Source organism: Lepisosteus oculatus, chromosome 3, assembly GCF_040954835.1.
Source record: "Lepisosteus oculatus isolate fLepOcu1 chromosome 3, fLepOcu1.hap2, whole genome shotgun sequence".
Lineage (NCBI taxonomy): Eukaryota > Metazoa > Chordata > Actinopteri > Semionotiformes > Lepisosteidae > Lepisosteus > Lepisosteus oculatus.
The window spans coordinates 3,009,932-3,034,329 of NC_090698.1; the positions used below are offsets into that span (position 1 = coordinate 3,009,932).

The following is a 24,398-nucleotide window of genomic DNA, read 5'->3' on the forward strand; positions in this document are numbered from 1 at the left end:
CTTATTTTGTATAAATCAGATCATGAACAGTGCATACTCCGATACTCTTATTTCATTTGCAATGTCTGTATTAAACATGTCTAATTTCACCTGCCAAAGCAGCTGTTGCACAACTGTACATATCTGACAAAAAGGACAGACTATTTACCTGCCTTCTGATGTGTGTAAAAATGCTTAATCTTGATGCATTTCAAAGTAGCAATGAATGTAATTGTAGTCATCTAACTGTCTTACTAGCCTGAACTCCAGTGACTACATGTAGGGTATTTTGTAGCTGATGCTATTGTGAGACATACTGTATTTGGGTTAACATATTCAGCATTTTGTATGTGATAATTTGTTTAGTGTAAGTGAAGTTTTATTTAATCTCTGACCTAGGGAAACGTGGGTTGTGGCCAGTGAAAACTCTGTTTTCCTTCATATGAATGCCTAAAACCCTAAAGCGAACCCAGGATTTGACACTATATTCTCTATTTTGGTAGGTGAATTTCGTTGTATAGCTGAGATGCACAGCATTTAAAATAATTATAAGGGGAAGGCTAGCTGTGTAGCCAGCCCCTGGTATGTTATCTTTTCTGTGTTTTTCAAGATGTTTGCAGAAAAAAAAACCCTCACAGATGCTCCAATACCCTTTCAGACGTGACAGCAGCCAGATTCACGTATCGATTTCTGGATAAACCTCTGCCCCCCCCGCCTGTGCAGTAGAAATGACCTCGACTGTAATAAGAGTGCTGCAGAGAGGAAGAGGCCTCTCCAGGCTGCTGGGCCAGAGGTGCAGACAGCAGCACACCACTGGAGAGCTCAGCTCTCGCAGTCACATGTGTAGGCAGTTATAAATTACACACAGATTGAATGTTTATGATCAAAGTCAAGCTGCAGTCATTAACCCAACCGAGTTCAGATAAAAAATTACTGTACAATGAGCTCTGACATATATATTTAGAAAGAGGCACAAAAATCCTCCCCTCACCTGGTTCTAATATCTGAACTCCCTGTAATCGCTCCACCTGTACCTACTGTACACCTTCACTATGTTATCCATGGCACCCTGGAGGCACTTTGCCACAGAGCAGAATTGGCTTGTAATTTACTACAAGTAGATACATGATTGGGAAAGTGCCAATCAAGCCGGAGACAAAAAAGTGAGGGAAACAACAAAATCAGTGTGAATCACTAAACCTGCTGGTCAAACTTCAGACAGGATCTTCATATTTTGGTCGCTAAGTATAGCTCTGATCCACCAGGTTTGAAGTAACCAAAGCGCAATGCTGACAGGTGAAGAAGACTCAACAGCAGAAGCGTCGTTTCTTCTTTCTGTTTTTTTGGCATGGAATGAACCTTTACTTGTTTCGATGCAGCCAGAGCATGCTGAAGCAGCTCTCCAATCAAACCTGTATGGTCTCACCAATTGAGTTACATTGCTCAGGGCAGGTTCTTGCTTAATTGTGGATAAAGCCATAAAAACACTATCAGATATTTTTTCACATACAGAAACATTCAGCCACTGAAGAAAGTCTTTAACCTTCTAATATGTTCAATGATTTTACATAAGCCATTAAAAACTAATCTACATCTTATCTGTGCAGTTTTAAATTTCCGTCAATTGCATTTAAATTGGCACTAGAGAGAGACTGTTTAAGTTCCTGTCCTTGGGTTCTGTGCTACACAAAACGGAATTTCTGATTTTTTTGTCCTCTTTTTGGATCAGTTTTAGTGCCACAGAGAACCTTCAGCATAGTTACAGTGATCAGGCTGACTGCAGTTATTACAGGCCCAAGTCAGCTCCGAGCCTGTTTGTTGAAGACAGCTGCACTTTTATGGATCTTTAAACTGCTAATGGTGCATACTTAATCAGCTGGCATGATGTACACTAGCTGGGGACCTGGCATGGTCCTCCTGTGTGCTGTGCTGTACACTCAACCTGGCCCGGAAAAGCAGAACTCTGGCAGAAATACCGCATGTGCAGTTGGATCCCAGATTAACACTTCAACCCCCCAGGGGCCCACACTCCCATGCTGCACAGCCAAACTGGGCATCAAACCCCCTATGCTGAAAGGCCAGCCCTCAGGTTCTCAAGTTCTAGGAATGTGATGTCACAGGAACAGGCTTCTATTTAACAGTGATCCCTATTGCACAGACACTCACAGAAATGAACCCACATCTGAACATGATTTAAATTACTGAAGGTGCTTTGGAGAGGTGTTTATCAGTAAAAACTGTTCAGCTTCTTTGAGTCCTAGGTGTGACCCAAACCTAGGTCTTCAGGCGTGATACACTCCACCTGCCCCAGAAGAGCTGGCGGCCCTGGTAGGGCCATGGCTGGCGGCAATGTACTTTGAACTGCTTTCACTGAGGGCCAGAGTCCTACAGCCAGTACAAGAACCCAACTCGTTAAGAAAAAGGTGATTTGACTTCTTATCCAAATAATTAGTCTGAATACAGTAAGTAATTATAATCAGAGAACCCTCCAGGCCTGGATGAATGAAAGTGCTCAGCCCTGATCTAACGTATACATTTGGCATTGGAAATGTTCCATCTCCGACAGTGATGGTGACTCACTGATAAAACTACTGTCTTGGTAAGAAAATACTTGTCCGACAGTGGCAAGATTAACAAGAACAAGCCATTGCTTATTGTCATGTTGTTTGGCTCGTTCTCTGCCTCACAGACCCAGGGTGTCCTGGATGTAACTCCAGGTTTGGGCACCTGTCTGTGTGGACTTTGCTTGTTCTCTCTATTCCTAAAGACATGTATGTTATTTCATACTGAGAGAGTCATTAAATCAGTCTTAGTACTACTAATACTTGCAATGGGATGAAAGGGAAACTAAACCAAGTGAGCACCACAGTCCAAATGTCCCGACATTCCGATTACATGGGTGATGTCCTTTGCCAATTTCTGCCCTGAACAAAGCCAGCCATGCATGTCATTGACATACTTCTGTTTCTAAGCCGTTTACACTGCTGAGAACTGCATACAGTGTTATGGTGGGACAACTGGAATGTAGATTCAGGTTGTGGTAATGTTGTGAAATATAGGGAGAAAGAACCCCACGATTATTAAATTCTTATGCATGTTTTGCTTCCAATATTCCCAAGCAATGAAAGATAAAAAAACAATGCAGCTCCATAGCCTGGAGAAATGTGTTTTTGTAACTGCAGCAGCAACAGCAGCTGATGATTCTAATTACATGGAACCCCTCCAGAAAATAGATCTTTAGTTTGTTCAAAGGAGGTCCATATGGTTAAGTCCTCTAAGACAATAGCCAGAGCACTAACAGTAGAAGGCGGATTGCACACAAACACAGATAATAACAATTAAAAACATTATGGCTAATGAAAACATTATGAAGAATGAGCACTGCTGGTCACTGATCGGGAACCGAGCCTTTATTTCAGAAAAGTGCTAAAAAGCAAAATGGCTGACAGAATGTTTGGACAGAACGGCCCTCCCTGCCTTCTACTACCCATTCAGCCGAGCTCTGCACTTACAACACTCTTCACCCTGCTGCTGTTTGCAATGGTCGGCTCTGCAGATCCAGCCATGCTGTAATCTAATTACTGGGTGTCTTACTGAACCCAGCTTGGCTTCTCTCACCCAGGCCTCTGGGTTTATCCACAATGACTCAAGCTCTAATTGTGGGCATTGTGGATTAAAAATTTTAGCCTCTTTTATTTGTCAGACGTGAAGTCTTCTATCTACCTCTATGAAGTTGTGAATCCGTATGAATCCTTTCTTACTGTCAAACAGACTTACTCTATTGGCAGTTTATACTGTAATTAGTGAATTCAAGTCACTTTGGGTTATGCAAGCTCTGAGGCCAGTTAAAACCGCTGTAGTAAAAAACAATACACTAAAAACAGATTCTGTTAAATACGATCAAGAAATGTGGCACTGCTGGCCACATTTTTCCCTTCACCAAGGTATAAATCAGTTAATATGCTTTGTGTAACATTTAAATTCAAAGAATACTCTAGAGAAATGACTGAGCTGGGGATTCTGCAAATGGTGTTTTGTGCTCTCGATGACTGAAGAGCACCACACAATGCTGGCTGTTAAAAAACAGCACGGTCTCTGTTGCAGAACGAATCCGAGCGCCTCAATGCCAACATATCAGACTGTAATCCTGCAGCTGGCAGAGAAAGCCAAACACTCCAACGCAGGCAGGGAGAAGTCATTCACTATCCATCATGCCCTGATCCTGAAATAGCCACCTGTCATATTTTAATGTTAGGCGTTGCATTAGTGCAGGGGCTTTAGAAATGTGTAATAAGCAAATGTCTAATGCAGAATTTCACATTTACAAAGAACTTATGAATGATGACAATGGTGCATTTGCATTGCTGGTGAATAACATGCCTTAATTACCAGCAGAGGTTAGTTGCTAGCCAGTGAATGACACTCTCTTAGTATGCTCTTAATGTGTTCCAGGTTGGAAAGAATTCATAAACCTCATTGTTTCCGAAATGCTTTCTTGAAGCATTTGAAAGGTCATCTCACGAGACTAGCTAATCACTTGCATTCTCAAGAGAACCGTTATTCTCCCAGTGCACAGTAAAGGACAGGACTCTACTTAACCAGCTGGTTTGTCTTCAAATCCGTCTTAACACCATCTATTTAACAAGATTAAAACGTGAATCCAGTGCATTGTGCTGTTCTACAATGCCTTTTTAGCCTCCTGAAAACAACACTAAGGGTTTTATCTGTTTCAGGGGTGAGAATTTGTATTATTTGTGTTCAGACAGTTTTGGCCTTTAGGAAAATAAAATTGGACAAGACAGCTCAACACCCTGTGTCGCATTTGCCTGGGTGATTCTGTTCTTTTTCATGGCTCAAAATAATAATAATAAATAAATGTATGCTGTATACACAGCAGTCATAAATCAGTACTGACAAATGATCCCACTCCAGCCTCACAAGTCTGACTGATTAGGATTTCATGTGACACATTCCAAGTATGTGTGATTCATCTGTTTTACTCATTTCTCTGATTGATAAATGGTCCCCCGGGCTTGAACATGGTGGGATTAATCAGCCTCCTATGGAGAGATATTACATTAAATTCAAGTTTTGTCGACACTGCGCTCATGGTGCACTGCTGCAGGAAGGGACTGGACACAAATTAATGAACAGCGTGAAAGTCTTTGTGTCTGTAGGAGATCCACACTCCGCGGTGTCACGTATTATAGCTCGGACGGGCAAGGCAAGGGAGACTGCGTGCTGACATTCTTCAAGCACTCAGAAACATCTCCCCACGATTCGCTTGAAAACAAAAAGCCAGGACACCTACATCCACACCTACAAATCACAAATAAGTCAGGACAAGATACAAGGAGCCATATCACCCTGCAACTCACTGCTGGCAGCCCACAGCAGCTCAGCAGGGTGAGCCTGGTCAGTACCTAGATGGGAGACTCCAGGGAAAGCTAAGGCTGCTGCTGCAAGAGGTGTTTGTGGGGCTCACCTGGAGCCTGTGTGGGTCCTAGTGCCCCAGAATAGTGATGGGGAAACGATACTGTAACAAAGGCACCGTCCCTCAGATGAGATGTAAACTGAGGTCCTGACTCTCTGTGGTCATTAAAAATTCCAGGGTCCTGGCCAAATTTCCCATTGGCCCTATTAATCATGGCCTCCTAATAATCCCCCATTATGAACTGGCTTCATCAATCTGCTCTCCTCCCCACTCAGAGCTGGTGTGTGGGGAGCGGACTGGAGCATCATCCAGGTGGGGCTGCACACTGGTGGTGGTGGAGGGGATCCCCATGACCTGTAAAGCGCTTTGAGTGGAGTGTCCAGAAAAGTGCTATAGAAGTGTAAGCAATCATTAATATCTGGAATTTTAGATCCGAAATGCTACGCTTCCACATATGAGAAAATCTAAAAGCAGGTGTTTCCAGGTGTATAGTTCTAAAAATCATATCTCTATGTCTTTGAACGTGTTGTGCAGAATGTCAGATCACTGCTGTTTTATGACTGCCATTTTGGAAAAAAGTACAGTTATTAATCTCCTTATACCTTAATGTGCCTTTAAAATTGAATGTATTTTTCCCTCATTGTCTAATTACCTCAATATTTAAAGCATGATTAAAAAATCACTTCCCACCGTGCTTAGCTAAGGGTCATACTTTTGGGGAAAAAAGTAAAATGAACACCTAAAGTTAGAGCATCAAGACAGAACTATTTAAACAGCCTTTAGTGACTCTCTAATTGGCCTAACGATTTACACAATGCTTCTCAACTCTTGTTCAGCATTTCTACTTTGGGAAAAGCAGACTGTAGTGGAAAATGTTTTCTCCATAAGGCCTTGGAAGGACTTTTTGGAAGGTCGTTCTGCTTCAGGTTGACCCATGCAACCGCTGTGGGTGCTGCTGTCACTTCCTCTGCCATGCCAGCCCCTGACTCCTGTGTGCTTTTCTTCCTCCTCTGCAGGCCACTGGGAAGTCCTTCACAGTCTCGGTCCTGTCACACCTCGCACCCAGCGCCAGTGCTGATGCCCACAAGCCATCGCCACCCGCCCCTCTTCCGTGTGCCGCCCCTATGCAGGTGGCCTCCCTCTGCCTGCTGTGCCCACCTCTGAGACCCAGCGCGGTGTTGATGAAGTGCCCAGTCCCACCCGCGCTCACCAGATAGAGGTAAGAGCAGGAGCTCTCTCTTCTCTTCCCTTCCCGAATGGAGCTGCCCGCCTCAAGGGTCCCCAGTGACACGCAGAGCTGCAGGCAGCCACAAGGGGTCACACCTGGACAGGACTGCCACATTCCCAAACACCTGGGCAAAGCAGTGCACATCCAAAGACAGCTGGCCTGCCCGGCCGTGCTCAGGGAAACGTGCTTAAAATCAATTAAAACGTGTTCACCCCAAAACTGCCAGCCTCCACACACCGATGCCACAGGGTAAAACGAAAGCACAGATTTGAAACAGATACTTGTGTACGTGGCAAACCACCGGTTGTATTGCAGAAGAGGCTTTCCCTCAGCCTCCCCACTGCTTTCCACAGTGTGGTATTAATTCACAAATACATCTGATGGGGAGACAGGAATACGGTGCGTCCATTTGTCATTCGACTGTGACTGAAAATCTAATGTAATGATTCCTGCTTGGTTTTTGTCTGTCTGAAGAAAGCATTTTCAATGGCAGCCTGGAGACCAATTGGCATTCTTTCTGGTGTGATGAAGAGGCTGGGCGTTGCTTATCGAGCTGTGACCATTTGTGTGGGCACGTTTTTGAATTATTTAAAATGTTTTAAAATGTAAAAGTCATCTTTCTTTATGACTTGTGTAAGAGATAAGAAAAAAAATGCAGGCTTTTTGATCGAAAATCAAGGGTTCAGGACTGGAGTATAACCACTAGGCAACAAATTATAAAAGAGTACAAATAGTGTAGATACAAAGAAAATGGAGAGAGTTATATAAACAGACAGAAAGACAAGAGTATTGTTCTCCAAAGACGAGACAGAACATGCATCAATACATATTCTGACACAGACAGTGGAGACAGATGGATATAGACAGAAACATAAGCACTTGATTAAGACCGATAATGTGCAAAGAGAGAGAAAGCAGACGGATGAATTATGTAAGAACCGTGCAAGGACAGACGAGCAGATCTCCTGTGGAGCAGTTCCTGTGGCGCAGAGCAGACAGCGGAGATCTCTCTGACAAACGGACTGTCCTGTAACAGCTGGCACTCAGCTGTCTCGACACACCTCAGATTCCTGCTCAGATAAGAAATGGGTGATCTCCAGTTCTCACATTTTACTGTACAGGGCCGTGTGGGTCCTGTGATGTAGAAAAGGTTGTGCCCTCATGCCTTAAGACTGCTCTGTCCTTGCAGTTGGCTGAAGTCAGTGAAGGTGAGGGTGGAAACTGCACTGCAGTCTTGTCACAGTAATGTTGAACACTGGTGTCTAATGTGGCCTGATTAGTCTCTGCTCCTCGTGAGCCTGCTGACACGGTATTGCACAGTTCCATTTGGGATCTCAAATTCGTCCTCAAAACACAGCTACGTTTTATTTTAATTAGCACTGTCAAAAAGGAATAACTGCTGGCAGAATGTTCAAACAACTTGCTTTCAAAAATAGCTCTGCCATTTCCCTTATTATTATTACTACAACACAAGAGGGAGCATCTCTTATCCCAGACACACTCGCTAAATGCCAAGTGGCGGAATAATGCACAGTACATCATGAACATGCAAATTATTTTGTAAAATGATTTGCTGGATACTGTTTAAAAATGTAACTACACAATCCATAAAATGTGAGAAATGAAAGGGATCACATACACCATTAAACCAGGTCTCTAACATGAACTGTACCTTCTGGTATTAGATATAATTCTATATTAATACAGAAAATCGATCATTTCCAGTTCTACCCCAGCACCCCTATCCAGCCTGTCTTTCCAAAAGAAACAAATTCTTTCCATGAAAACAAATTAATATTTATCCATTCTAATCTTGCATTGAATTCCCTGTGCTTCTAGGATTAAAATACAAGGCTTTTACGCATGGGCACGGTGTTACAGGATCTCAGTGCTGACCCAGGCATTCCTGATCACCCTAGATGTGTTCAGTGAGCTCCCAGACCCAGTTCCCTGCTCTTAGATTATGCCACATACTTGCTTCCCCTACCTGTTGGTGCACCTCTGGCTCAGACACAACATGTCTTACTGGGCGGAGTGGTGGCTCTGTGGCTCAGGATCTGCACCTGTGGCTGGAAGGTTGCCGATTCAAATCCCTTGGCCGGCAGAGGAATCCTATTCCGTAGGGCTCCTAAGCAAGGCCCTTAACCCCAACTGCTCCAGGGGTGCTGGACAGCAGTGTCTGGACGTGCAGAGTGTGCGCTTTTCCCCTGGCTACAGTATCTCTGCCTCTCTGATCTGAAATTTCCCCCATCCTGTGTGCACACAGTCTCCCTAAGGAGCGGGCTAACTACCTCTCCTGATTCCACAAAATTCCCAGATCCCAGACTCAAGATGCCCAACCAGCAGTCAGCATTCACAGATGAAGTCTTATTGGACGTCCCCATCCAGAAAGCCAGCTGCCCTGCCGATCACACACTTGCCATAACCTAATTCTGCCATTTCATTTCTGACCATTTATTACTCTTTTCAACCCAGATCAAAGCTCCAGAAAATATATTTGCAGTGGTGTTTAGTACATACTCGAGATGGTAGCGAGAGATAGGCAACACGTTCTCTTTAAAAACTAACTAGAATAAGAAGCACCTGTTCACAGCTAAGTAAAACATTGACAGCTTGCCTTATAAAATAGAACAAAAACCTTTTAGAACAATGACACTCTCCTGTGGTATTTGTATTTAAATCTGGACTATTTCAGACTGCCTACCTGGTCAGCCTCCGGGTAATAAGATGACATAATAAAATAAGAGATACTTTAGCTGAGGGCTGTTTGTTCACTGGTTATTTGACTAATATTGTTTAGTCTCAGTGACATCCTGCCTGTGCCAGAATTTCCCAGAATCCTCGCAGCTCTAACAGTATGCCTTCTGTATCGACTGGGAACATCACCAACGTACTGCGCTAAATTTCATGGAAATCAGGCTCAGATGACCTTGTTTTACATGAAGCCCAAGAAAGCCAGCCCTCAGGATAAGGCTCAGTCTTGTCCTTCCCACTCTGCTGTCTTTCCCAGTCTCCCGGGGATCCAGGTGGAATGCGGTTCCTGCCGTTTGCTTTTTTTTACCTTCCGTGTGCAAGTTTTATTTTTAGGTCCTCTCCAGCTGAAATTAGCAGCAGGTTCCCCACTCCTCCTGTGCCTTTTCTGCACTTGGCCACATTGTTCTACTTTCCAAACGGTGCACACCTGTGCTGATCTTTTGTTCCTCGCATCAGCACACAGGGAGCAAAAAACGAAATAAATAAAAAGAAACAGCCAGATTCCGGGTTCCACTGACAGACAAGGGCACGCTGCAAAAAGCACCCGCAAGGCATGGCAGAAGAGCGGCCCCGCTGTCCTGCACTTCAAGGTCAGAACAGTGAACCTCCGTCTGGTGTGCCACTTCTGCCCGTCTGGCAGTTCAGAGCTCACTGTGGCACAGCAAACAGCTGCAGAGGTTCAGTACAAACCTGAGAGCTGTAGGACATGGTGCGGTAGCAGAATTAAAGTGTCAGTGGGGTAGCAGCATTAGAGTGTTGCAGGGACTTTTGAAAGTTTGCCACCGTGAAGCAGCGCAGTGTCTTTGCAGTTCTACCATGCTTGAGTCGCCGTTGGCCACGGTTTGCATCATTCTGCTCCACTCCCCTATCCCTTACATCACTTGGCTTTTGCTAGAAGTCACCAGGCTTTACTGCACATCACTCCTCTTTTACCACGATCCAGCCCAGCGGACTCTCATATCCCCAGGGATCAGACTGACTATTGAAATAAGTGGACACCGTGTAGCCTGACCTCATCAGATCTCAGTGGCTGAGCAAGGCAAGCTTTCATCCCCAGTGTCCTGGTTAAATTCTCCTCTGGTCTAGCACAGGTGAGAGTTGCAATTCAGTGCTAGTCCGACAGTAGTCCCCTCCCATGTGTGAAGTGCTTGGAACCCTTTGGGATGAAAAGTGCTATTCCAATGCAGCACTCATTATTACAACTAGAATTATTATGTTGCCAAGTCACAGACAGTGCTTTATATTATCAACCACGGAGCCAATCGCAGATCCTCAGAAAGCCTTCTTTATTCCCCATTGCCTGCCTAGGTTAAGGTTGGCAGCAGCGATGAATCCTAAGCAGCTGGTACAGAGCAGAGAAAAAACAATCTTGCCAGAATAAATAGATGTTGGGTTTCAGATGCTCGTTCTTTGATGTCTGCATTATGATGTTCTTGTGCAAAAACGCAGCAGCCAAACCATTTACTTGCAGGGAGAAAACTATGTACAGTCTCAACTTATTTCTTATTTTAAAATATGCTATCATCCATACACTGTAAGAATTCCCTTTTGTTATTTCACCTTTATAGTGCAAGAAGGATCACCTGCAAACACAAAAGAAACGTATTAAAACTGCCGAAATGCTCCTTAACTGTTCCTGTGATAGCAGCTATTAAAACTAATGCAGGTTGCACATGCATGGGGCGAACAGTGATTTATACATCTAGAGACAGTGGTGTTTGTTCAACTGTAAATCTGTACTGGTCAAGCGAGAATTTGTACAATACAAATACAAAGTCTGTATAATGCAAATTATTTCACAATTAAACCTTTTCAGCATAAACATTAGAAAATGGTAAAAAAAAAAAAACATTGGTGATTGAAAACCAGATTGGCAAACCATTTAGAAGCAACAAGAGGCATTAGCCACTCCTTCAGTCAGTCATTAAATATTTAATTCGCCCACAGGCATTTCACAGTTTGCCACCATATTGTAAATTATTCCTTTTTAAAAGGTTTTTGAATTTTTCCTTTTTGCCTTTAGATTTTACCGTGTACTTCCTATAGAAATTAAATTCCATTTGCTCATGTCCATTGTTTCCTTTTTATGTTTCTCTCATTGTCTGTCTCTGATGGGAGCCCCATGTGTGAGCCCCAGACACTTCCTTTGCTCAGGCTGTGGATACAGAGTCCAGTGATGTCAAATGGACATTTTTCACATCCACATCCTTTACCAAGCAGCTATATCACCCTGCAGCTCACAACCGGCAACCCAAGCTCATCCTGGGAAAGCTAAGGCTGCTGCTGGAAGTGGTGTTAGTGGGACCAGTAGGAGGCGCTCACCCTGTGGTCTATGTGGGTCCTAATGCCCCAGTATAATGACAGGGACACTATACTGTAAAAAGGCGCCGTCCTTTGGATGAGATGTAAAACCGAGGTCCTGACTCTCTGGGGTCATTAAAAATCCCAGGGCGTGTCTTGAAAAGACTAGAGCTGTTACCCTGGTGTCCACACTAAATTTCCCCCTGGCCTTTACCAATCATGGCCTCCTAATGATCCCCATCTCTGAACTGGCTCCATCACTCTGCTCTCTTGCCCACTGAGAGCTGGTGTGTAGGGAGAGCGTACTGGTGCACTACGGCTGCCGTCACATCATCCAGGTGGGGCTGCACATTGGTGGTGGTGGAGGGGATCTCCATTACCTGTAATGCGCTTTGAGTGGAGTGTCCAGAAACCGCTATATAAGTGTAAGGAGTTATTATTACATCTGGTAGAGGAGAATCCCTCTTTTTCCTGTCAGTAAACTGAATTGCGGGAGCAGAGAGCTCTAGAGAGGAGGCCGGGGTGCCAGTTTGCAGTGGTTTGATCACAGACTTGGTGTAGAGCAGCAGAGATTAGCAGTGCAGGTAGTAGGTTGCTGGGATGCTGCATGGGCAGCAGCAGGAATTATGGACAAGAGCAGTGCAGTTCATTGTTTCGTATAGAGCTTGTGCATACATACCAGAGAAGACAGATGGACAGAAATAGTCTGCTTCTTGGTCTTCCTGGTGATCCTGCTTCAAAGTTCAGGAAAGGGGCTTCTATTTCTCAGTTGATACCAGCCTGCGTACAGCACCAGCTAACAAACTGTTAGCCACCGATCTTTATAATTAACCTCTCCTAAAAGATTAAACTTTTAATGTTCTCCTTTCCTACCCAGTTCTCAAACCTGTCCTCATCACATCAGACACTTAGCGCGCAGTTGCGTGCTGCTTTTCGCTTCTGCATGACTCCGTTCCAAAGATATTTTATCTTTCTTGATTATTTAAATTGCCTCTCATTGCAAAAACCCAGGGCTTGTTTTGAGTGTGAACGAGTGTCGTTTTTAGCAGTTAATTGCGCTCCAGTAAATTGAGTTGTGTCGTATCAAGAGCCTTTCCGAGCCACTGACTAATTTCAGTCTCGTCTGTTTCCTGCAAAATCAAACCATTTAGCTGCTTATTTCAATTAGTTTTTACAACCATGTTATGATTGAGAGGGATTGCTGACCAGGTTCGAACTGACTCCTGGCTGTCCTGTATAAAAGAGACCTACAATGGGAACAAGGGGCTTACGAGGGTGGTGGTGGTAACAGGAGTTATTACAGTACACATCACTGTTGTAGGCTGCCAGTAACACACTGAAAGAGCACTAGGAGACCAGAGCATTTGAAATCATTGTGGTGGACAACCCCATGGCCTTCTTCAGGACTGGTCTCTGGGGGCCTGGCTCGCAATGAGAGCAGTGCACAAAAGGGAATTTTCTCGGAGCTGGAAACTGGAAACAGGGATTTAGGCAGGTCAGCTTTCATCCAGGGGAATCAGGCCTGAGCATGACATCGCTGCTGTTACCAACAATAAAAAGGCATGAACAGGGATCAGTCGGAGTGACGGGAAGCTCAGCTGCAGCAAGGAGTGATATTACAGATGTTTCCGATCCAGCAAAAAGGAAAATATAAGTAGGATGGAAACATGATTGAATATATTATTATAATATGTATATGGTAAATCTCATTCAACAAGTTGTGCATAGTTTTAATAATAATAATTAATAATAATGATAATCATGCTTTAAACACTGAGGTATTTAGACATTGTGGGAAAAATAATATTGAATTTTAAAGACATAACAAGGTATAAGGAGATTAATTACTGTACTTTCTGCAACAGCAGACGTAAAACAGCAGTGATCTGAAATTCTGCACAACATGTGTAAAGTCATAGAAATATGATTTTTAGAACTAAACAGTGGAAACGCCTGCTTTTAGATTTTCTCATATGGAGAAGCTTAGAATTTCTGGTCTAAAATTCCAGATATTAATAATAATTCCTTACACTTGTACAGCTCTTTTCTGGACACTCCACTCAAAGTGCTTTATAGGTAATGGGGATCCTCTCCATCACCACCGGCCTCCTGTCCAGCCCCCAGCTGGATGATGCGAAGGCAGCCATAGTGCACCAGTCCGCTCCCCACTCACCAGCTATCAGTGGGGAGGAGAGCAGAGCGATGAAGCCAGTTCATCAGATGGGGATTGTCTAGAGGCCATAAGGGAGAAATCTCACCGGGACATCAGGGTTACAAAACACACTGTATGAAACGCAAATGTACTGGGGCATTAGGACCCTCACAGACCCCAGAGTGAGTGCCTCGTTATGGTTCCTCCTGTTCCTCCTAATGGAACAGTGAACCTTCAGTTACCTGCAAAGGTCACCTGGAATGAGTAGTAATACTGACCACTCGGTCAACACATGGAGGTGTTAAACTCATTTCAAAACCTACCTAAGACCTGGGAAGGAAAGGATCACAGAAACTGATTAGATTTAATAATTTAAACTCATGGTGATACAAAAAAAACATTGAGCTGGAACTCGGAATGGCATGGTCCAACTTGGACGCCATTCACTGCTGAGAGCAGCCTCCATCACCACCTGATGACTAACTGCATGCAATTTGAAACAAACAAACATTCACCAGTCCTGGAACCTGAGTGTTTTCAATTTAAGTTTGTAAAATAACACAAGATAGAGGAGTTTATTTGACATTTGTACATGTACAATGGAATTCTTACTCGCGCTGTTCTCTCAGGAGTATTTGCAAGAAAATGAAAAAAAAAGTATATTTCCTCAAGTCTGTATCACATGTTTTTTTTATTTTTGGAGAGTCACATCAGCTCAGTTTAGGTTAGGCTAACCATTTTTGACAAGACTTTTATGTAACGTTTTTTCAGTGCATTTCCTAAGATAACTTCCTTTTTTATATACGTTTTTCTTAAACCTCACATCTTAATATCGCTAGAATCAGCCTAAGGAAGATTTTCACTGCAGTGACAGAGGCTACCAGGGGAGCATCAATTGTAGCCACTCAGAGCCGTTCTATAGTCAGTACAGCCCAGGCCAAACCCAGCTTAATAACAGCATCTGACAGTCTTCAGATCTCATGACTGTTTCCTGGGCTCCTTAAGATGCTGCTTTCTAGGAATCTGTAGGCCCTCGCGGCTGACTTCAAGTCTGAAAACAAATGAAGAGGATATCGCTCAGGGCTCAAAACAGTAACCGCAAAACATATCTTGATTTGAAAAAGCAACTGAGGACGTGCAAACTGTCACCAAGGGCAGCAGAATTAATTAATTTAAAACGAATTAGAAATCGCTAAGCCTTGACTTTAAGAAAATTGTACAAATTGACTTTCTCCCGATACAAGTGTAAAAACCACCCACTCATTCCTTGCACTGGTACGATATGAAAAAACACAAAATTAATCTGGCACTTGCCGAGATGAAACCATGTACAGTTGTGAAGGCGTCTGTCCTGGACCAGAATGTGCACAAGCGCCTGGGAGCACCTGCTAACATTCTGCTCAAACATGGCTACAATGCATGGGAGCTGCATGGAAGTGATCTATGGCAGCATTCAGAGACGTGTGATGCCAGTTTTACTGACATGAGCTTTCTTCAGCAGCTGGCTGATGAAACCAGAAAGATTCCCCTGCCAGGGCGCACTAAAAGCTTTTTTTTCCACCCTGCTGTTTCGTAACAATGACATGTTCAATTGAATTTGGCACAAGTGCGTGACTTAAGTTTCATGGGAGGCCAAGATGGAGTGTTTCTGTAAAAAATAACATCAATATTGCATGTTCCTACGGTCCCAGGCGATGCCGGATGCAAGAGGCCAATCGGCGGGGTTTTTCTGCCTCCTCTTGGGACAGGAGGAGTGCTCCCACTTGCTCCTGCGTGCTCCTCTGTGCTCTGCAGCAGAGACATGATCACACCTCACTCCAGCGCCCTTCTTCACTGAGACGGAAGGCCGGGCTCTGAGGCGCACCGTTAACTTTATTCTTATCAGCAAACTGCTTGTTTTCACTATTTCTTTGTGGCTGACTGGAATGGCAGTAAACTGATTTACATAATCCCCGGCCTGTGCACTCCAACACACTCTGACATCTTCAGTGCGGGCAGCGAGACACTCAGGGACACCTGGAGTTTAAGAAGGGAACGCATGACAAATTCTAAGTTTTGTGCTATAGTTTAGAGGAAATTAACATTCCACTACATTGTATTTGGAAAGTCTGCAGTTTAGAACATAGAGCCCGAATCCCTATTGATCAGTGTGGATGAGTGCACGGACAGGTGGATTTATTCAAACACTCTGACACATTGTGCCCTCCTCTGATACCCAAGTACTGCAAAACACATGCTCAGGTTTTGGACTGATGATAGCATGCCTGATATAAAACTGCACCCAGATTGCAGAGACAGCGTGCGTCATGGTGAGAAACTCTTTGTCAATCTCTATTTCTGGAACACAGTTTGCGTCTGAGCTGGTTTTGCACCATATGAGTGATGCGACACCCACCAGGCTGTGCCAAGCAGTGGACTCGGTGACAGCAGCAACATGGCACTCGATCAAGAGGCTTTTAGCATTCCTGGAAAGTCGGCACTCCACATCTAAAACTGCCTGCCGATTACACAACACAAAAAGGAATCGTAAGGCCACACCAAGATAGTGCCAAGTCCAAAAAGGCAGCCAGACATATTCGGTAACACCAGGAACACCTGACTAATTCTGCAGATGCATGAGCCATCCAGCCTGCTCCATGCCACCAGAAAATCTGACATCCATCGCTCCCTGAGAGATCACTGTCAATGTGAATGATCAGAGAGAGCAACGTATTGGACTTGCAGGGCAATATAGCCCTAAGCTGCTTCTTACTGTTTGCTCCATGGAAAAGTCCCTCCTGGGTACTAATCACAGCAACAAAGAACATAGAGCTGTTAAGAAGGAAGATAATTGTATCCACAGACTACAGTGATCAAATTATTATTATTATTATTTTATTAGCAAAGTTAGCTAGTCTCTCTGCTGTAAGGGCCAGGAATGTGGATCTATGCAGCTTTGATCTTGCTGTGAGTAAACAGATTGCATTTTCTTACAAAAAAGAGGCTGCCGAATTGAACACGAAACGGGCCTGTACAGTTGAGGAGCTGAATTGCTCTGTGCTCGTACAGGCCACCACTCTAGACAAGCACACTGTATACCACAGCAATCTCGTGGGGAGATCTGGAGGATGAACCCGCCCAGCTCATGCATCTGGCCACTGCCTGATCCTGTTCTCAGAGTACACAACAACACGCGCTTGCGACTGTGCAGATATAAAATCCCCCAAGTCTCACAGAGCTCACTGATCGGATCGGAATGATACAGCACCAGGAGCAGCCCTTGTGATTCCAACCTTCTGAGTTCCTCACAAAATGGATTCAAATCCCACATTCACGGTCTGCATCTGAATTCAGCCCCATGTCGTCACTGACGTGCATGAATCCAGCTTCCAAGGTTGTTTCCAGTCGTGCGGAACGTGTCCGCCCTTGTGCTCTTTGCTCATTAGGAACCGCGGATCACTATTCATCGGAAAAGCAAATCTTTCCATGTTCACGGATCATTTGCCTTTCCAAAGCGGTGCTGCCGAGGGAGTGGGTGAATGATCCTCAGACGAGGAGGGTCAAGAGCGAGTAACAGCCACGTTCACACGTGGTTCTGTCTGGTTAAGCCGCAGATGGCTGAATTCGGACCTGGGATTTGGAATCAAGAATAAGACAGCTTTTAACTGAACAGAGAGTATGGCTGGGACTGAGGAGGACTGGTTACTGAAGCACTTACCCTACTGAAATGTGACAGCATTTGGTGGTATATCACACTGTCGCACACAAAGCCTATGCAGATAAATCTGCTTTTAGGTCAGGTGGATATGTGGAGATCAGGCACATCTGAATAACTATTTTAACGTCCACATGCACTAATTAATGACCCATGAGGGATGATAAACAATTTACCAAAAAAGCTTGCCATCAGCATTATCAGCACTGAGATTATTATTCGTGGTTCCATTACTGTACTTGTGCTGTGACTCTTTGTTTCTATTTCTGAGTCGGGTCCTTCAGAAGACACCAAAAGACACCCAGACTAGTGCGTAATGCATTAATTGCTAGATTGTTTTCTTGAATCACAACATTTCTGTGCTTCGCTCTGATCGCTTTTGACCGGGCAGTGTTTCCACACAGTAGTGCAGATCAGAAAGGATGCACTGCGACACATTTGTTCGACAAACCTCCTGCAATAATTTCAGACAGGAGACAAATAGCAACAGCCTCACATATTTACAATTTACAAGATTAGGAGGCAAATATCATTCTCCTAACGTGGTGTGTGTCTTCAGCACCCGTTGCTATGAGACCGGCCCCTCTGTTATTGGCTAGCGGGTGTTTGGTGAGCCGAGGTAGCACATTAGATGTCTTGATAAATGCCCTGGTCTGGGAGCGCCGCAGTTTTTATGTGTTTTCTCACCTTCCCTCTGAACACAGCGGGTAATGGGGTGCCAGGGGATTCGCTCTGAGCCAGTGGTTAATCGAGGGTCTGGAAGATGCCCTTGCACATGGTGGAGAAAAGAGAAAGACTTTACGTCAGTACAGACGAGCTATTTATAGGAGCTTTAAAGAACAGAGGAATATTACAGGCTACTGAGGCAGGGGGGCCTTGGGTCACACAGCAGAAGAACAATCGGGGGGGTGTACAGTATATAAGCACTGGTGGAACAGACTTATTCGTCACTACCTTTATCATAATAACTCCTACGCACCTAAGCAGCAGAGCTCAATCACATTACTATTTGATCATTCTGAAGGGGGTGCTTTCCTTGTTAGGGATTCAGGGTGGACCTGAGAGCGGGTGGTTCACAATTAAAAGTGCTGAATGGCTGCCGGCCTCTGGGCTGATTAAACAGAGCTCTGTAGCAGGAAATGAGAGAAACTGACTCACCTGGTGAGAGAGAGAGAGAGAGAGAGGTGGGGGAGCTCTTCATATAATTGTGGTCTCGAGCAAGAGCGGAGTTTGACTGTAACAGCAGTTTACACTTGGTTGCACAATTGGAATAAATGAATAAAGAATTAAAATGGCCGAGGCTGTGACTATAAAGAAAGACAGTTCCCCAGACTAGGCACCTCATGAGGCTACAAGCAGAAATTAAGAGGGTAAAAGGAGCAGACTGGGCTGCTCTTTATTATCAACTTGCTTGTGATCCTATTTCCTATTTACACAGAGCTACAGAAAGAACAAGATGCCAGGAACATCTGCTAAACTGATGAGAATGGGATGCTAAAAGACCTCCTCTCCCATGTGATCCTGTGTGATTTTAATAGAAAACGATGTCAGTGTACTGCAAAGTTTTAAAACAAATTCACTGCTTATCCCTGATGCATTATTTACTCCCCACAAAATGTGTTTGAAGCAATGCACTGCTGAAGAACAGGAAGTGCGAGAGACAGGTCAGTCGGTGAAATACTACAGCCCTGCTTTTCTTGCAGAAGCCAACAGGAGACATGAGGGGGTGTCAGTACCCACTATTTCCGTGGGCACAGCCGCGTGTTGAAATAAGATCCCCTTGCCATCACTTTCAGACTCAGCCAGCCTCTTCACCTTCAAGGCCAAAGTGAAACCAAAGTTTTCAATCCCAAGCATTCTAGGTGCTGGAGGACAAAGGTGGTCATTTGTCATATTTTCTTGGAAATTGATTACACACTTATAGCTCTGAAAAGATACATTTTTTCCAAGTTTAACAGCAGTTGTTTCCCACCTTTTTGGAAAAATAGAGGTAACTTAATTTAACATGATTTTTGTATTTCCAGCTGGCAGTACATGAGATATTATCTAATAATAATCCCCGTTAAAAAAAACAAACAGTTTAAATTCTGGGCCCGCTAACAGCGCCATCCTACTCAACATTCATCTACCACTTCCTGAAAGACAGAATGCATATCAAACTAATTTCATAACTCCCAACCATATGCTGCAGCAATTTTGCCCAACAAAGCCCACATGGGGCTGTTTTTGAATGCCACAAATTATATAGGCAAGAGCGTTGTGGGGTAATTAGTCTGTACTGCACTGTAAATATGGTTTTATTTTCAGGGCTCCCATACGCAGAGGGGCCCTTGGATGGGACTAAACCCGTCCGCTATAATAATCAACTAAAACAAAATCGGTGCCACCAGCTCCGATTTAGACTGAAGGGCTGTATTGCACTGTATGTACGAAGTCACGTCTGCCTCCACCCCATTCTCTCTTTCTGTGCTAAAACACACTTACAGAGATACTTACTTTCATGTCCGCTGACTAGCATTGTGCGCAAACAAGCTGGTTCATCAATTTAATTGATAATTCATATTACCACGAGAGAAGAATACTGAAAAAAAGTACAAAAATATCAGAAACCTGGAGCTTGCTGATTGGAGGATATTTAGCTGGACAATGGGGCACTGTGTGCTGGCCGACTGCATGGGGGAAACCGACTTTGTTTGCTACGGTAAATAAGGTTGGCTGGCCTGCAAAGAGAAGAAAAGGCAGAAGAAGAATGAAGAGGGAAAGAAAAGCTGGCCTAGTCAGCCCTGTGGGAAAGTGGTTTTGATGCATAGCTGGGTTTAGGCTCTGCAGAGGGCCGGACTTGAGACCCTTCTGTGTTAAACACTTCCAGCATCAGCTCTGCCACAGCTCTGACAGGTGTTTCAAATGTTAACAAGTCTTTTTATTAATATATGGATATACTGTATATTGTGCACTTGTGGCTCTAACATGTGCCGTCGGCTTTTCAACCAAGCCCCCTCTCTTTCCTTCGTACATTAGGGACCCTCTGAAGGCTGCCTTCACAAGCTCTGACTCTCAGGCAGCCTGACACGATCCAGCCATGGAAAGAGCTTTTATGAGATAGAAAAAACCCCAACAAAACGCCTGAATCACAACGACAAAAAGGGTCCTTTATTTCTCTGTTTGCAGTGCAACCAAAAAATGCCTTGATTACTAACAGTGTTATTTTCAGATTAATTATTACGTAAACCTGATCTTCTCTATGCATTGACACCAAATACCATTCCCCCGATGAGTCATTAGCGTGATTGAGAAGAAGCAGGACCACACACCATCTTAAATGACAAAGAGATTAGCCATTATTCCTTCTGCAGCAGAACACAGGTGTGAGCAGCCTGCTCTCCTGAAGCCAGGATAATTCTCAGCATTCTGTTCTTGATCCGGACTTCTTTCCTTTCTATGAATATCCTGACTAAGGCTATTGTAGTTTACTATCTGACAGAATATACAGACATAAAACATTAACGCTAACCCCTAGAAAGTTTTCCGTTACAGAATTTCCCCAGGGTCGTTGACTTAATACAGAGACTCAGGCTTGAAGAATGTTTTGGTCTGTGTGTCGTGAGTCGTTACTCAAGAGAAACCTGGGAGATGCTGGTTTTAAGCTGTTTTTTTTTTCTCTTTCAGTTCTGCAGACAGCTGCATCATGGACAGGCTGCTCTTCTCCTTGTTGGTGCTGGCTATGTCAGTGAAGGCACAGCTGTGCCCAAAGCGGTGCATGTGCCAGACCATCTCCCCATCCCTCGCCATCCTCTGTGCCAAGACCGGTCTGCTCTTTGTGCCCACCGTCATCGACCGGAGGACGGTGGAGCTGAGGCTCACGGAGAACTTCATCACGGTGGTGAGGAGGAAAGACTTTGCCAACATGACCAGCCTCTTGCACTTGACCCTGTCCAGGAACACCATCAGCCAGATTATGCCTTACACCTTTGCTGACCTCAGCCGTCTCCGTGCTCTCCACCTGGACAGCAACCGCCTGACCGTGATCGGGGATGAGCACTTTCGGGGGCTGACCAACCTGAGGCACTTGATCCTGAGCAACAACCAGCTGCACGAGATCTCCCCCAGATCCTTTGATGACTTCCTTGGCACCCTGGAAGACCTGGACCTGTCCTATAATAACCTGGTTCACATCCCTTGGGAGACAATAGCAAGGCTGACTAACGTCAACACCTTAAATATGGACCACAACCTGATCGAGCATGTTCCTTTGGGGATTTTTGCTAACCTGCACAAGCTTGCCCGACTGGACATGACCTCCAACAAACTCAAAAACATCCCCCCTGACCCTCTCTTTTTGAGGATCCCGGTCTATGCCAAATCTAAAGGGTCACCCCTGTCCTCCTTGGTCCTCAGCTTTGGGGGGAACCCTCTGCACTGCAACTGTGAGCTACTTTGGCTCCGGCGCCTCACCAGGGAGGATGATCTGGAGACCTGCGCCTCCCCACCTGACCTCACGGCCAAATACTTCTGGACCATCCCCGAGGAGGAGTTCATCTGTGACCCTCCGGTCATGACCAGGAAATCGCCCCAGACCTCCGTCATGGAAGGACAGCCCGTCAGCCTGAAGTGCAAAGCCAACGGGGACCCCGAGCCGGACATCCACTGGATCTCCCCTGCGGGGAGGCTGATCTCCAACACGTCCCGGATGACTCCGTACAGCAACGGCAGCCTGGAGATCAACATCACCTCGGTGAAGGACACGGGCAACTTCACCTGCATCGCCTCCAATGCTGCCGGCGAGTCGACGGCGCAGGTGGAGCTGGTCGTCAACCCGCTCCCTCACCTGGCCAACAGCACCAGCCGCTTACGGGAGCCGGAGCCGGGGCCCTCCGACATCCTCACCTCCGCCAAGTCCACCTCCCCCTCCGGCAACGACACCGCCAAGGCGCAGGAGAAGGTGGCCCTGGTGGAGCTCACCATGAACTCTGCTCTCATCAAGTGGACCTCGCAGCGCCACGTGCCCGGGATCAGAATGTACCAGGTCCAGTACAACAGCTCGAATGAAGACCCCCTCGTCTACAGGTAGGGCATGTTCTCATGCCTTCTGGAGGTTTGATCGAGATGCAAGTTTGTACAAAAGTGCATTTGCAATTTCTTAATATCTAACGCATAGCCCACCTGTTGCCCTGAGTTTTAATCTTCATCCTAACAAGACTTCAAAGAACATAAAAAGTAGGTATACCTCATTTACAGACTGCATTAAATGTCTTATTCATATTGTTCTTGGTTTTGAGACCAATAATATTAATATCCTTCCCTATGGTTATGCTGTATCATGTGCTTCAGGGCACATGGCTTAGGTGAAAAAAATCACTCACTGAAAATCTGGTGTCACCTTCGGATTCTTTACATTCTGAAAAGAAAATTTCACCAAACAGCTTGCCGGATTGGATCTGGCAAATACCCGGGGCCCTTGTGCACTCTGAAAGCTGTGCAGAGAAAGGCTGTTCTGCTGAGTAAACGGATAGCTCGCACCTCTGCTTTTGCACATTTGCTCAGTAAAGTGCTAAGCAAGGCGTGCAAATCTCGGGCGAATTAATCTTCTTTTCACTGTGGAAAGAAACAGCCTCAGCTTTACAGCCCCGATCACCGGGGGAGGGAGGGAGAATTCACTTACTGTTTCAGGATACAATCATGAATAATCTTTATTAGTTGCGCGAACATGAATATATTTATAAGTAAACATGATGTTCAACTATGCCGAATAATATTTTCCAAATTAAATTAATTACCTGCTTATGTAATGCCTTTTTGTTAGTGGTTAAAAAGAAATCCTTTATCTCTTTTCCTAGGAGGGAAAAAGGTTCTATAAAGAGCTGGAACAAAAAATGGAAGTAAAGAATAAGAAAAAATGCCTTAAAGCACTCCCTTCACCTTTAATAAATCAGATTTGGGATTGGCTCTCAACACTGTCTATTCAGCATAGCATTATGGAACTTTTACCACTATTCTACTGGAATGGAAAGGGAATTTAGATTATACTGTATGCCTTGTAAACAGAAAGAGACTTTAGAACACATTCTAAATAATTCAGACAGGTTTAAACTAAACTTGATTTAAAATGACCTAGGGATAAGCATGTGTTTGTAATAAAGACAAATAACAAATTCTGACATGGAGGTTTCTAATCTACTAAGACACCTGCAACTAGAACTCACTATACATTACAATGATTATCAGTGTTGCCTAAGTTTACAACTCAAACAATTACAGTATGGTGTTTTTCTTCTAAATCATAAGAAGATCTAGGCTTGCAGAGGAACCCAGCTTGTCACTGCTGCCCCTGTTCCACTGAGCGCAGCCAGTGGTGGTCAATCGATATGCAGTACAGCTGAGGCACTCTCTCTGCCTGAAGCACTAAATCACTCCAGCACAGCCCATCCCAGCACTCGTTTTAGCAGCCTCTTCTGCTAATAATCCGAAAAGACCTTCACCCGAGTCGATTTCTGATGGGCGCCAGCTATTCGCACTCCTGAAGCGACAGAGACAGAGCCTCCGAATTAAAGCATTGCTTTGGTCCTCATCTATTACTGCACATCACTGATGGGATGAAGAGACTCTGGGACAATAAGAGCTTTACTGCAGCTCCCCAGGCAACATCTACGTTAGATAATATAAAAACTAAAAAAGCATTTAAACTTATGAGCCAAATCATTTTTTGGTCTGAAAGTTGTTTCAGCTCTTCAGAAATGTCTCTGTGGCAATTCTGAAGGAATCTTGCAGAATACTTGCAGGAATGTATGAGGATCTGAGCCTCAGAAATCTCACAGGATTTTATTTCATGGCCACACTTACTGGTGTGACATTACCTCTG

At 44.6% G+C, this 24,398-nt stretch overlaps 1 protein-coding gene across 3 annotated transcripts in view; it reads left to right on the forward strand.

The window, feature by feature from the left end:
- LOC102695446 (leucine-rich repeat and fibronectin type III domain-containing protein 1-like protein) overlaps positions 1 to 24,398 on the forward strand; it is a 72,928-nt gene that overhangs the window by 25,089 nt on the left and 23,441 nt on the right. For all 3 annotated transcript variants that reach the window (XR_001477831.2, XR_001477832.2, XM_006627653.3), the window contains exons 2-3: positions 6,430 to 6,632; positions 21,209 to 22,606. Coding sequence is in view for 1 of the 3 variants with exons in the window: in XM_006627653.3 (XP_006627716.1) it covers positions 21,228 to 22,606 (1,379 nt within the window). In the remaining 2 variants the exon portion in view is untranslated. The remainder of the gene's footprint in view (positions 1 to 6,429; positions 6,633 to 21,208; positions 22,607 to 24,398) is intronic.